This window comes from Puma concolor, chromosome B1 (genome assembly GCF_028749965.1).
Source record: "Puma concolor isolate L17-30 chromosome B1, mPumCon1.1.hap2, whole genome shotgun sequence".
In the NCBI taxonomy this organism is placed as follows: domain Eukaryota; kingdom Metazoa; phylum Chordata; class Mammalia; order Carnivora; family Felidae; genus Puma; species Puma concolor.
The window spans coordinates 144851281-144863637 of NC_141670.1; the positions used below are offsets into that span (position 1 = coordinate 144851281).

General features: G+C 41.1%; 1 protein-coding gene across 6 annotated transcripts in view; it reads right to left on the minus strand.

The window, feature by feature from the left end:
• The window catches only part of SHROOM3 (shroom family member 3), a 327995-nt gene that overhangs the window by 124525 nt on the left and 191113 nt on the right, over positions 1 to 12357 (minus strand). Inside the window, exon 1 of one of the 6 annotated variants that reach the window (XM_086704807.1) lies at positions 7895 to 9085. The exons of the other annotated variants lie outside the window; for them this stretch is intronic. Within the exon in view, the coding sequence (XP_086560933.1) occupies positions 7895 to 8055 (161 nt within the window). The 5' untranslated portion in view covers positions 8056 to 9085. Of the gene's footprint in view, positions 1 to 7894; positions 9086 to 12357 lie in introns of those variants that run through there. 6 annotated transcript variants of the gene reach the window in all.

A 12357-nucleotide genomic window follows, 5' to 3' on the forward strand; every position in this document is an offset into this window, starting at 1 on the left:
ATATCAAATCATTATTTCGTACACCTAAAACTGGTATAATGTTATATACATCAACTATATTTCTATGTTTTAAAATGCTAGCTTTTTAACTCTGGAATTATTTTGTCAGATGGGGAATCAATTATAAATCAATCTTATACACACTATATTTTATTGTTATCCTTTCAATATGTACTTAATTTGAGAGACAAACTAGTTTATCTTTCATGACATTATCGTAAATACATGTAGCACATTCCTTCCAAAAAGTTCAAAGGATTTTGCTCAAAACTTCTTACCACTTTTGACTGAAGCCCTAGGATGTAGGTGAAAGGCTGATTCCATTGCCCCATTTTTCATCAAAAATCATTTTGCTTTCTCTTGGTATTTGATGAGAAAAGCTGCTCTTTGATTTGGAGATCTTTTTAAAAATTGACTTTGTTCTTTTTTAATCCCAACTGCTCTAGGCATCATTAGCTCCTTTTAATAGAAGTTTCAATTTCCTTTTATCCCTTTGAGCATGGGTTCCAATATCCTCAAAGCAGCACCTTTTAATTGCCCTGGAAAAGGTCACCCTTTTCAGAGTGGAAACCATATCACACATTTTACAAAGTCAATGTAGGTCTTTGAGATCAGAAGGGGATGGTTGCAGGGGGTGGATTTATTCCCCAGCAAATGTTTAGGTGGCATGTGATTACATTTTCAATATAATTACTATATAATTACATATAACCACTCTTTCCAACACATTCCCTGCTATAATTAGTTGTTGTTTATTTAAAATTCATTTGTCTTTAAGATTTTGCCCTTCCTTTCCACATTGGACAGTGCTCTTTGTTTAGAGAGCTATTAAAGATACTATAGTAAGCGGGGGAAAAAAAAAAGATTTTGCCCTTCTTTTCTTATTTAGCAAATGGCTGAAGAACAGTGTTAATTTTGACAGTGGTTTCCTTATATGTACCGACTTTTGATGACATTTTTCCGTACAGACCCCCAATCATACACTTTTTAGAAAATGGTACAAGAGCGTCTAATGTACTCCCACCTTCATATACCCTCACCACCCATTTTCTTGTATATCCCAACACTAATTTTTCCAGAGAAGTCTAAGGTGTAATCAAATCTTACATGTACATGGACACAGTTTATAATCAAAGAAAGCTTTTTGAGGGAAACCTACTCTATTATTTTACTTTCTTCTCGTGTTACAAAAACTAATCTGGATCTGGAGTGGGGACCTAAATCCTGTGGTAGAGGAGGGAAGTAGTAAACCTTTCAAGGCAATCTGAAAGAGTTCACAGAAACTTGATTCCATCAAGGCAGCAGCAGTAAGGTGGTGGTGGGGGCGGGGAGGGGAGCTGCTAACAAAATATCCTGGTCTTTAAGAGGCTAGCTCTCCACTTCAAAGAATCACTGGCATCCAGAAATACTCTACAATATTTTATCTCTTCAATTTTTAAGACACTTTTAAGAAGCCCCAGGAGTCACGACTTAACACTAATGAAATTTAAGCACCGTTTTCCCACACAATTCCTAGCATATAGATGGACCATGGATGAATATTATGACAAAAAGTGGCATATAAGAAAGATGCTAAAATACACCAAATGAAAAATGTAGGTCCATAGGTTTCTTTTCCCTATATTATTGCTTGAAGAAAAATAAATTGGTGAATTGATTTATTTACAAACTTTCCAGAATAAAGTTCCTTGGTTTCCCCTTGTTTTGAAGAATTGGGCAAAGTCCTACGTTTAGTGCACCTGATCGAAGTAGACCATCAAGAACAAGGTAAGCAATTTGCCTCATCCGGTCCTCCCTGAAGTACTGTGTTCTGTGTTACATGTCACCCATCTGAAAGGGTCATGGACAATCTGGAACACAATCAAGGAAGAAAAACCTTAGCATCCAGGACTCTAGATCATGACACGGGAATGGTGGGTGAAGGAATTCAAGACTAACCTAAAAAGACAAGAGTTGGCAGGGAAATGGTAACTGTGCTCAAAAGGTTGCAAGGTGGTGAAGTGGAAAAACCATTCAATGGCTTCTGTTTGGTCCAAGAAGGATGAAAGGACTGAAGGTAGGAGACAGCTCAAGCAGGGGAGGGGCAGAGAGAGCCAGAAAGAGAGAATCCCAAGCAGGCCCCCCCTGCACACTAAGGAGCCCGATGCGGGGCTCAAACCCAAGAACATGAGATCACGACCTGAGCCAAAACCGAGTCAGACGCTTAACCAACTGAGCCACCCAGGTGCCCTGAGACAGCCTGTTTCTGTACTTAGTGAGTTCACTTTCCCTGACAGTATTCAAATGGAAGCTCCTTGCCTACTTCAGGGGGCTGTTGTAAAACATATGAGACAAGAATCTGAACTGCTTAACTTTTCAGTTCCCTTCTGATGCCGAAGCACTGTGAAAATGCCTACCTTGGGAAGAAATAATTTGATAATTTTATATGTCCTAGCTAGGCTCTCCTAGCACAAAGCAAAGGAGTTGCTTTATTCCATTAAAGGGGGCTGTTTGTTAAACCAGTCTAGTTCACTTAGACAAAACAAAACAAAACAAAACAAAACAAAACAAAACAAAAACAAAAGAACAAAGTTCTTGTAAGGACGCTCCACCAAGATTGTTTATCTACGCTTATCCACTTAAATTGTCTGTTTTGAAATTTGTGTGTGGGTTGTACTGGGTGGATAGATAGAGCCTTGCTGCTGCTGTCATGTCACTCGATTGGAAAGTGGGGAACTCCGCTTCACCCAAGGAACCTTTGAGACTCCCCTTCCCTGGCCTCCACCAGCAGGAAAGACACTGAACGAGGTTCGAGTCCTAGGAAGTGTCCCCTGGGACTGCTGGGAGATAGTGGGTCACATTCCACACTAACTAGTGACCCACAGGGAGGGGATGTGCTTCTTTAGACAACACCCCTTTTCCGTGCAGGTATTTGTGAAGTGTGCCTTAATGAGAAATAGCAGAGCTCACCTTTATTGACTAACTTTTCCTCTGCAGCTGACTGCAATATGATGCTATGGAACCCCCTTCCTATTACTCAGGTAAAAGACTTGTAAAAAGAGATAAAGGGAAAGGGTGGTGCTAAATAAACAGGCTTTGCAGGCACAAGAGCCTGGGTTCAGGTTCTGACTCTCTAATGTCTAACTGTATGACCTTGCACAAGTATAAGTTACTTAATCTCTCTAGTTTCCCCATCTATAAAGTGGGGCTAGGAATAGTTGCTGGATCATAGGGATACTAGAGAAACGCCAGCTTCTGTTATTTTCCCAGAAACAGAAAACTGAGTCCCACTCGAGCTTGCTTCTCCTTGAGCCCTGTATCCCAGACACAGAAGGAACAAAGTGGCATTGAGGTAAGAATCTAGGTCATGTCAGACGTATTGCTCTGTTAATCGGAAAAGAACATGAATCCAGACTGGAGGTCATGTTGAAAGTGACTGTGAATCCCTGTGTAACTTTTAAAGGCAAGAAAACTGTGTGTCCTCACACGGAAAGATGTACAAAATATATTAAATAAAAAAGCATATTACAAAACAGAGTGATTACCTCTGAGCAAAAGGATTATTATTAACATAAATGATGAGAATGAAGATAATATGATGACATTATATAAGCATATATAAAAGAAAAAGGCTGGAGGAATTTTCACACAACAATGGAGAATGATTTAAGGAGCAATTAGGATTGCTCAGGATATTCACTTTATATCTGCTATTTCTGGAATATTTTGATGTTTATTGTGAATATTATTTTTTTAATGCTTATTTATTTTTGAGAGAGAGAGGGGCAGGGCATGAGCGGGGGAGGGGCAGAGAGAGAGAGGGAGACACAGAATCCGAAGCAGGCTCCAGGCTCTGAGCTGTCAGCGCAGAGCCCGACGTGGGTCTCGAACTCACAGACCGCGAGATCATGACCTGAGCTGAAGTCAGATGCTTAACCAGCTGAGCCACCCAGGTGCCCCTATTGTGAATATTATTAATTTTTAAATTAGGAAAATCAATGTTTAAAAAGAAGCATATTATCCTGTTACAGATTCTAAATTTTAATGAATACTGATCAGTATAAACCAGAGTAGGCAACTAATAATGATGATAGATAAGCTAATGTAAGAAATGCTTCTCTATTCTCCTTTCGAAATGGTGATAACACACATCACATTTTAGAACCTCCTCCATCATACATAAACCCTCCCATGAACTTGTTTAAGTATTTGTGGTGAACACTTTGAGGTATGCAGTCTTACGACCTGTTTTGAATCCTGGCTCTATGTCTCACTCACTGTATGATCTTGGGCACGTTTCTTAATCTCCATGCCTCAGTTAATTTATCTGTCAAACAGGGCTAATAATAATAATACCTCAAAGAGGTGTTGTGAGGGTGTATTGAGATACTATGTAAAAATGCTAATAGTGACTGGCATAGATTAAGCACTAAGAGTTCAGCCATCATTATTTGAATCCTTATTTACAGAAAATTGTGAATACAAATGATGCACTTGTCTCAAAACAGTCTCCCCACCAAATCTGGAAAATCATTCCCACTGTCACCTTTCTAAGATCAGAATTTGATCACTTAACTCATAGATTGTTGCTGTCCCTTCTGACGTAGGCTCCTTGCCTCTAGCACTTAATGCTCCAAGCTGTCTTGCCTGGCATGGCTGGGGCATTGCTGGGTTCAGCTCTTCTGAGCTCTCCTTTTATCTTTTAAAGCCTAGCTCAAATGACTTCTGTGATTCCCACTGTTGAAAATTTCAATTGCAAACAATTTTATTTGTCCCTTCACACACTGGCCTCACCCTGCCTTTTTTGTACGTGACACCAACATTTCAAACAGGACCCCTCTGCTTCAGCCTCACTGGCCCATTCATCGTTCCCTGGGAACCACAAGAGTACCCCCAATTCTGAGCCTTTGCCTCAGGCAATTGCCCACCTCCCACTCTCAATCCCATCATCTCAGATCCCAGAGAATAATACTATATTCAAGAAAGCTGTCAGACCCCTCCAATCCATAGTTACCTCTGTTTTGAATTCCTAGAGCATCTAACATCCTGGCCCAAGTTCTCATTGGAAATTCAGCTATAGTCACTGAGGTGGGTATCATATGTAAATTCAGGAAGCATTTATTGATCAGGCTTTGGGAATTCAGAGGTGAAGAAGACAAAGACCCTGCCCTCATTGAGTTCATGTTCCATTGGAGGAGATGGAGAGTAAACAAACAATTGCTTGGTAATGGCTGGCCACGTGCTTTGTCAGAGGCACATACAAGGCACAGGGGTAGCCCAAAGACAGAAACAACCACAAAGGAATGAATTAACATTAAATGCACGAAGTGTGTGACTCATTTTTCCCTCTCCCACCCAAGTTTGCCTGTTCTCTGGCTGATCAAAAACATGGAGCTGGATCTGAAATATTTTAAGATCCGTCCTACTTAAGCTCTCAAAATGACAGGCTCTGACCGGTTTTCCCTCTCTGGCACCAGCCTCTCCCTGGAGTATATTTCCACCTTCCCTTCTACTTAGTTCACCTCTATCTGCCTATTTATTTGTTTAAAATGTGAACCAACTGGTCAGGTATAGTAATCTAATTCTGCATTTGGTTTGAGGCCAATGCATTGAGGGCATTCAATAAATAATGTTGCCTGGTGTGCCTTTCCTAGATCCTGGCTGCATACGTCTGAGATGAAGCTGGGATCCAGGAGGCAAGCTCAAGAGATAGTGGATGAAGGGTGGTGGACCTCTGGAGACCTGGGGGGCAAATTCGCTCTGATTGCCTGACCCAGAGAGTATACACCTGTGTTGGGTTTGCTGCAGTGAAGGCTATAACATGAAAATGCTACTCCCCTGAGTTGGCTAGGGTGTGGCCTTCTTCCTGACATGGTTTTCCCAGATTCAATCTGGGTAAAAGTATATAAAGCCTTCCTCCCTGTGGGCACACAGCCCATGTTCACGGGCCTTCATTAAGGAAATTCTCCTTCCTGCGAGTGGGTGGTTCTGGGAGGGGTGAGGCAGGAGTCTCTGTTGAACTGCATGGGCCCTCCCAAGGGAGGAAGAGCGGTGGGGAGAAGACAGGAAGTCCTTAAAAGAAAATTTCATGGACAACGTGTGTCCACCTATCCATCAATCCATCCATTCATCTAATCTATCTACCATGTGACAGGCAGTGAGGTTATAAAGATGAATTGCATAGGATTCAGCTCATGGGAGACAATAAATAAATATTTACTAAATTAATGATTTAAGTTTATGCATTAGCTTTCCTTTGACTACCATTTCCTACTGGAGGATATTCTGTATTTGCTGTATGACATATATTATCTAGCATATTTCAGCCCACAGTTAAGAGAGGCGTCGTGGCCTGCATAAAAAGGATATTCCCTACATTCTTGGACTTACATCCCAGATTCCCTCATTTTTAGCCTCATTCCCTGCTGCCTTCTCCCAATCTCCATTTGTGCATCCACTGTTTGATCCAGTTTCTCCTGGCTTCTGACTGATACTTCACATACAGATCACTTTCAGGCAACACTGCAGTTTCAACTGAGCCTCCGGGTCTCTCGGCTAAGCCGCATCGTCTGAGACAGCAAGGGGTTGGAGAGAAGTCAAGGGAGTTGGCTCCCCATTCTAGCTAGATCACCTGGCTTTGGGGTAATTTGGCTTGCCCAGCTGCATCTCCCATTCTGCGTCTGTAGAATGGCAGTGATGCCAACTGGCCCAGAGATAGAGCAAGTGTTGGTGAGCTCATAGCTGGAAAGGGTGATGTATCTGAGAACAAAGCAATCTTAGGAGATGAAATTCTGATTTTATGGTCCATCAATACCAAGGCTCATACTGTTTCTGGCTTTTCTGCTCTGTGATTTTGGCACATTACCTCCAAGGAAGGGGTCTGAGTAATTAGCATGACTCATCTTCTCAAGCACAGACCGCCATGTATAGAATGGATTTGGCACAAATACGAACACCCGTTGTAGCTGGCTGCTAATCAAACACTGCCAGCAGGTGAGCATGAAGAGCACCTGGTTTGGAGAAATGCTTCTGATGCGGGAGAGCATTTTTTAAAGTGTCACTCAAAGCTAGATTCAATTAAGCTACAAGTTTGGAAAGAAATCATGTTACAAAATGAGAAACTGATATTTATGCTAAAAGATGCAGAAACTGCGGGTTACAGCTACCAAAAAAAAAAAAAAAAAGAAAAGAAAAGAAAAAAGAAAAAGAAGAAGAAAAGTAAGAAAGAAAGAAACCATAGACACACACACAAAGATACTAATGAATTACTTTCTTCCTCTGTAGGGTATACAAACATATCCTTTGAGCATGAACTGTGAAGGTTTCTCCAGAAGAAAACTCCCCTTTATATCTGCTTGTAATAATCTGGCAGCCAGCAAACAAGTTAGTGAGACACACAAAAGAGCAACTAAAATCCAAAACAAACATTATTCTCAAAACCAGAATGGAAAATGGCAAATCAATGTATGGAGTATAAAGTATGGATAACCATAATTGCTCTTATATCGTAATGTTCAAACATAAGAATGAACAAACATGTTATTTCTGTTTTAAAAAAAGAGACAGGAAGAAAAAAGAAAGAAAGAAAGAAAGAAAGAAAGAAAGAAAGAAAGAAAGAAAGAAAGAAAGAAAGAAAGAAAGAAGAAAAGAAAGAAAGAAAGAAAGAAACTTGCCAGAATTAAGATTCTTTTGCAGAAAAGGCCATCTAACCTAAAATCAGCCCAAAAGTCACTGGAAGGTGCATTCACCATCCATTTTGCTCTTGCGTGCCAAGCGAGCACTTTCAATTTACCTAATGGAGGAAGTAGGAGTGACAAACGCTCTTTGACTACCTTTGCATTTGCCACTTCTCCCCAGAAGCCCTCATGCAGGAATACTGGCTAGTAGGACACAGGCCAATGCAGCCCTCACTTACGGATTTTGCTGCCTTCTCGAGTTTTGAGTTCTGAGCCTGGGGAGCATCAGAGCCAGGCAGCCGCCCTTGCTTAGCACCATATCCGAAACAGGCCAGCAACAAGATTGGCATGGGAGACGAGGGCAGCCCAGAGGGAAGAGGAAGAGGCTCTTACTCACCATCTACTCAGAGCTGGCACCGGTTATAAAAACAAGAGAACTCCCCCATGCGGGAGCACCTCCCAGCCACCTTGCCTCATCACCAATTTGCAGTAATAGGCTCTGCTGTGCCCATGAAAAGGAAGAGAGCTGGACATGGCAGAAAGGGCCAACAGCAGAAAACAAACAAGAGAACCCAAACACTCCTCAGAGAAAACACTCATTTCAAGGGGGGCCTTGTGATACCAGGGGCACTTCAACGAAATGCACATCCCTCAATAGCAGGGATTTTGGAGTTCCATTTGGATTTATTAGGGACTCAGTAAGTAGCTACTTTCTGGGGTTGTTTAGAAGGTCTCTCTGTAACCAGAACCAAGCCTGCTTAGGGTTGCTAGCCAAAGGTGTTAGCAGTTCTTTGAAACCCAAGTTAAGGTAGGTTCTGAGACCTCTCAAAGATCTGGCTTCTGGCTGCTTCCAGGGGACTGCCTTACAAATGTGTGTGCGGGATGATGACTCCTCCCTCCCCAAAGCCCACTCTGGTTTCTACAGAGGCAAGAGCTTATAGATCCATGAGAGTTCTGGGTTTGTATATGTTATTCATGACCTAAAATATCCCTCCCTCCTGAAGAGCTTAGGTCACTTTGAGGTTTGACAAAAGCTTTAGAGTCTTCAGAGGTGGCGAACACGCCATCTCTCTGGATATGATCCCCGGAGGACTCCTTCTCTAAGACCATACTTCAGGGGAAATAGACATGAAAGATTTCTGTCTTTCTAAATTTGCTTTAAAAAAAGTCAGCTATGTTGCCTTATCCCTGAAGGTAATTTTAAAGCTGTGCAGATGATGACTCAAAAGAAAATGAGAAGGGATGATCTTCATGGATGACTCATGCTCTTTAAGGTGTTGAACCCACTTGGCCGGGTCCCACTGCATCCTAGACAAATTTGACTAAAAATATTTTTTGACTAAAAATATTTTTGATTTGTTTAACACTAATACCTGGAGTTTAAAGACAGTCCATGCATTGACAATAACTAACAACCTATCAACCAACCATGTAACTTTCTCTTTGTAGGGGTAAATAGAAGTATACAGTATCAGACAATTCATTTCAGAAGTTTCTATACATTCAGTGCTATTTTTGAAAAAAATTTAGAATGGACAACAGTTGAGATTCAGTTCTCCTGGTGACTCACCTAACAGGTTGGCAAAAGATTTTTTTTACCTCCCCCAAAAGACCACCTTTTAGGCATCCAGCTCTCTATCCCTCCACCTGCTCTCCAACCCCTGTGCCAATTTTGTGCTGTTGCCAGTCCCCCTGGGCTATCCAGATGCCACTCATTGCAGAGATTCAGAGTCATTAAATCCTGCCAGACCTGACCTGGAGGCCTGGGAGGGGAAAAGCATTACAGAAGAGGCGCCAATCCCAGAACCTAGCACACTCCCTTTCAAGGCCCAACACACACAGACTTAGCGAGGTTCCAGTCCTTGGCTTTGACTCATGATCCCCAAACCTAGAGACAAGGGTGTTTCCCCAATGCAAGCAATTGAAAGAGTTTCACTTCTGACTGAGGACAGTCCCACAGCTTCTGAAGTTTGGATTCATCCTTAGAACATATAGATTTGTCATTCAGGGTAGAATTTTCTACTTTCATACTTTGTTTCTCCTGTGGTGAGATTCCCATTGCCCAGAGAAGCCAGTGACTCTGAGGTTGTCTTTGGCTTCTAAAGCCCCTAAGCGTATCTTCTCAAAATGATATCACCACCTGTAAAGGCTAAACAGAGAATGGAAACATTCCATTTCACACAAGAAAAAGAGAAAAGGAGCCTGAATTATTTGGAGTAGTCTCTCTCTCTCTCTCTCTCTCTCTCTCTTTTTTTTTTGAGACCTTTCCTTCTCTAAACATAATGGTTCTTCTGTTGTCCTCATTATTTGCTACCAAGCTTCCATTCCTGATTATATCACCAGGGTGAGGCCCAGCCTTCGATCCTTATGTTTTCACTAGACCTAGAAAAACAATGTGAAATAGAGAGCCCCTCCCTATGGCATCCACGGTGTTTTGGTTCACCCCTCCAGGCCCATCTTTCCATGACAGAGTATGCCCATTCAGAAAAGCACTGTAAAATTTTCTTTCTTGTGAAAACTTCTAATTACTTAAATAAATGTGTATATTGCATAGAACTATCTTTCCTCCCATTCAGAACTGAATTCAAAGACTGTAACTCTTCAGAAATTATAGGCAAATGGGATTGCCAGGCACATTAGGAAAAGTGACTTTAAATCAGTAGTAATTTCAGGGATGAAGTGAAAGCCTGCTTCTGAGTCCCTATACTTTATGTGAGAATAGTCACATAGCATGTCCATTAATTACCAACTTGTTTCCCCTTGGGTTCCTAATGATTGGAGTATCTGTCGAATGAGCAGAGATGTATGTTTGTTTCTGCACTGTTAAGTCTGCCGAATGATTTAAAATAGCTGAATGTTCCTTCAAAAAAATTTTTTAAGGTTTTATTATTAAGTAATTTATATACCCAACATGGGGCTTGAACTTATAACCCTGAGATCAAGAATCTCATGCTCTACCAACTAAGCTAGCCAGGCACCCCATTCCTTCAAATATTTATCCCATGGCACTTAAAGTAATGAAGAACATGTTGAAATTTCTGAATTTCTATAGAAATTCAGAAAAAACAATCTTCAAATAAAATAAAGGGGGCATCAACCACTCATTCTGCCTGTTTATTAAATATACTCAGGGCAAGAAGAGTTCCCAGGAACACATATTGAAGAATTGGATTTAGCAACATGAGAACTGGGTAGTCCCAACTCTTAGTTTCAGATAGTCTAGAACCAAGAGAAGCTGTTGGAACACCAGAAGGATAATTTTCATATAAGGTGCCAGGGCCAATGTCCACATATTCTATGCAGGACAATGATGGACATCTCTGATGCTGAAATCCAGGACTGGTGTGTTAACACTAACCAAATGCCAGAAGCCTTCCTGGGGTTCTGCTTTGCATTTTGGCCAACGCTGAAGATCCCAGAAGATCTCATGTCTTGAGTTGCTCCTATGGCAGAAGATATAATGGAGTTTCTTTGAGCACCTAGGGTTACTGTGCCCCAAGGATGCATTAGAATATGGAAGGGAAAGATATTTGAGGGATTCCCAACAGGAACTCTGATGGAAGTCTCAGAGTAAGTACCATTAGAAAGATACTGTTCCATTTCTCGAGAGGTCTTTTCAATGTGGTCTGGGCAGGATGGAAGTCACTTCGAAGAATCGTGGTAACTTGAGCTCCATATTTCTAGAATTCCAGAATCTAAATTATAGGTCTGACTGTCCCCACATCAAACTGTAGAAATGAATGTTTTCATCAAGGGATTAGAAGTCATTTTGTGACCAGCTCATGTCAGGTTCCAAAATGAAGAGGAAAGCACTAGGTCCCGTAAGAGAAAAGATTGTATTTCTTCCCACTAGCAGGAGGATTATGATCTCAAGAGTATGGCTGATCAGGGAGTGATTTTTGAACCAGAAAAACCTGAGGCCACTATGCAGTGCCATATTGATAAGAAGACAGTCAGAGGTATGGTGGCCAAGATGATCCAGCAAGGACCCTTTCCTACCTTTAGCTGGACCGCTTTGAAGACATTTAATGTGTGGTCTTCCAGGCCTACATAATCTTCTGGGTAATCTTGAAGACAGAAATTATTAAGATTGGGTTCCAAGCCCAGTAAGGACAGGAGTTTTTGTCTCCTTGCTGTATCCTCAACATTTAGAATAGTGCCTAGCACAAAGTAGGTGCTCAATCAATATTTGTGGAGTACATGTAACGATGCTATTTCTGGAATTAATGGATAGTCAAGCATGCTCTCAGGAAAGCATGTGGAATTGTCACAAAAAGAGCCTTAAAGGATACATGGCCTATTGATTTATTGATTTTACTTTTGTTTTAGTAGGCACACGTGTGTGTGTGTGTGTGTGTGTGTGTACACAGTTCAATACATCTCTATTAAAGCCACATAAACATTTTTTCCTGCTTATGTAATAATTGTTATTTCAAAAAAACTTGGAAAATAACAAAGTCAGCCTTTGATGAACAAATTAACACTCACATATGAAATATGCTTGGAGAGATTGTCTTTAATCAGTTTGGAATTGGAGGATGCTTTCTCTTTTTGCAACACTGCAAATGAAGAGCTTAGAATCTGATAAATTATAAACCTAATGAGGCTTCTAACTCCTTTAGCTAGTTATTAGCTGTCAGGAAATGATCGTTGTTACTTAATTATAAGACGAAACTAAACACTGGGAAATGTTGAAAGTGAT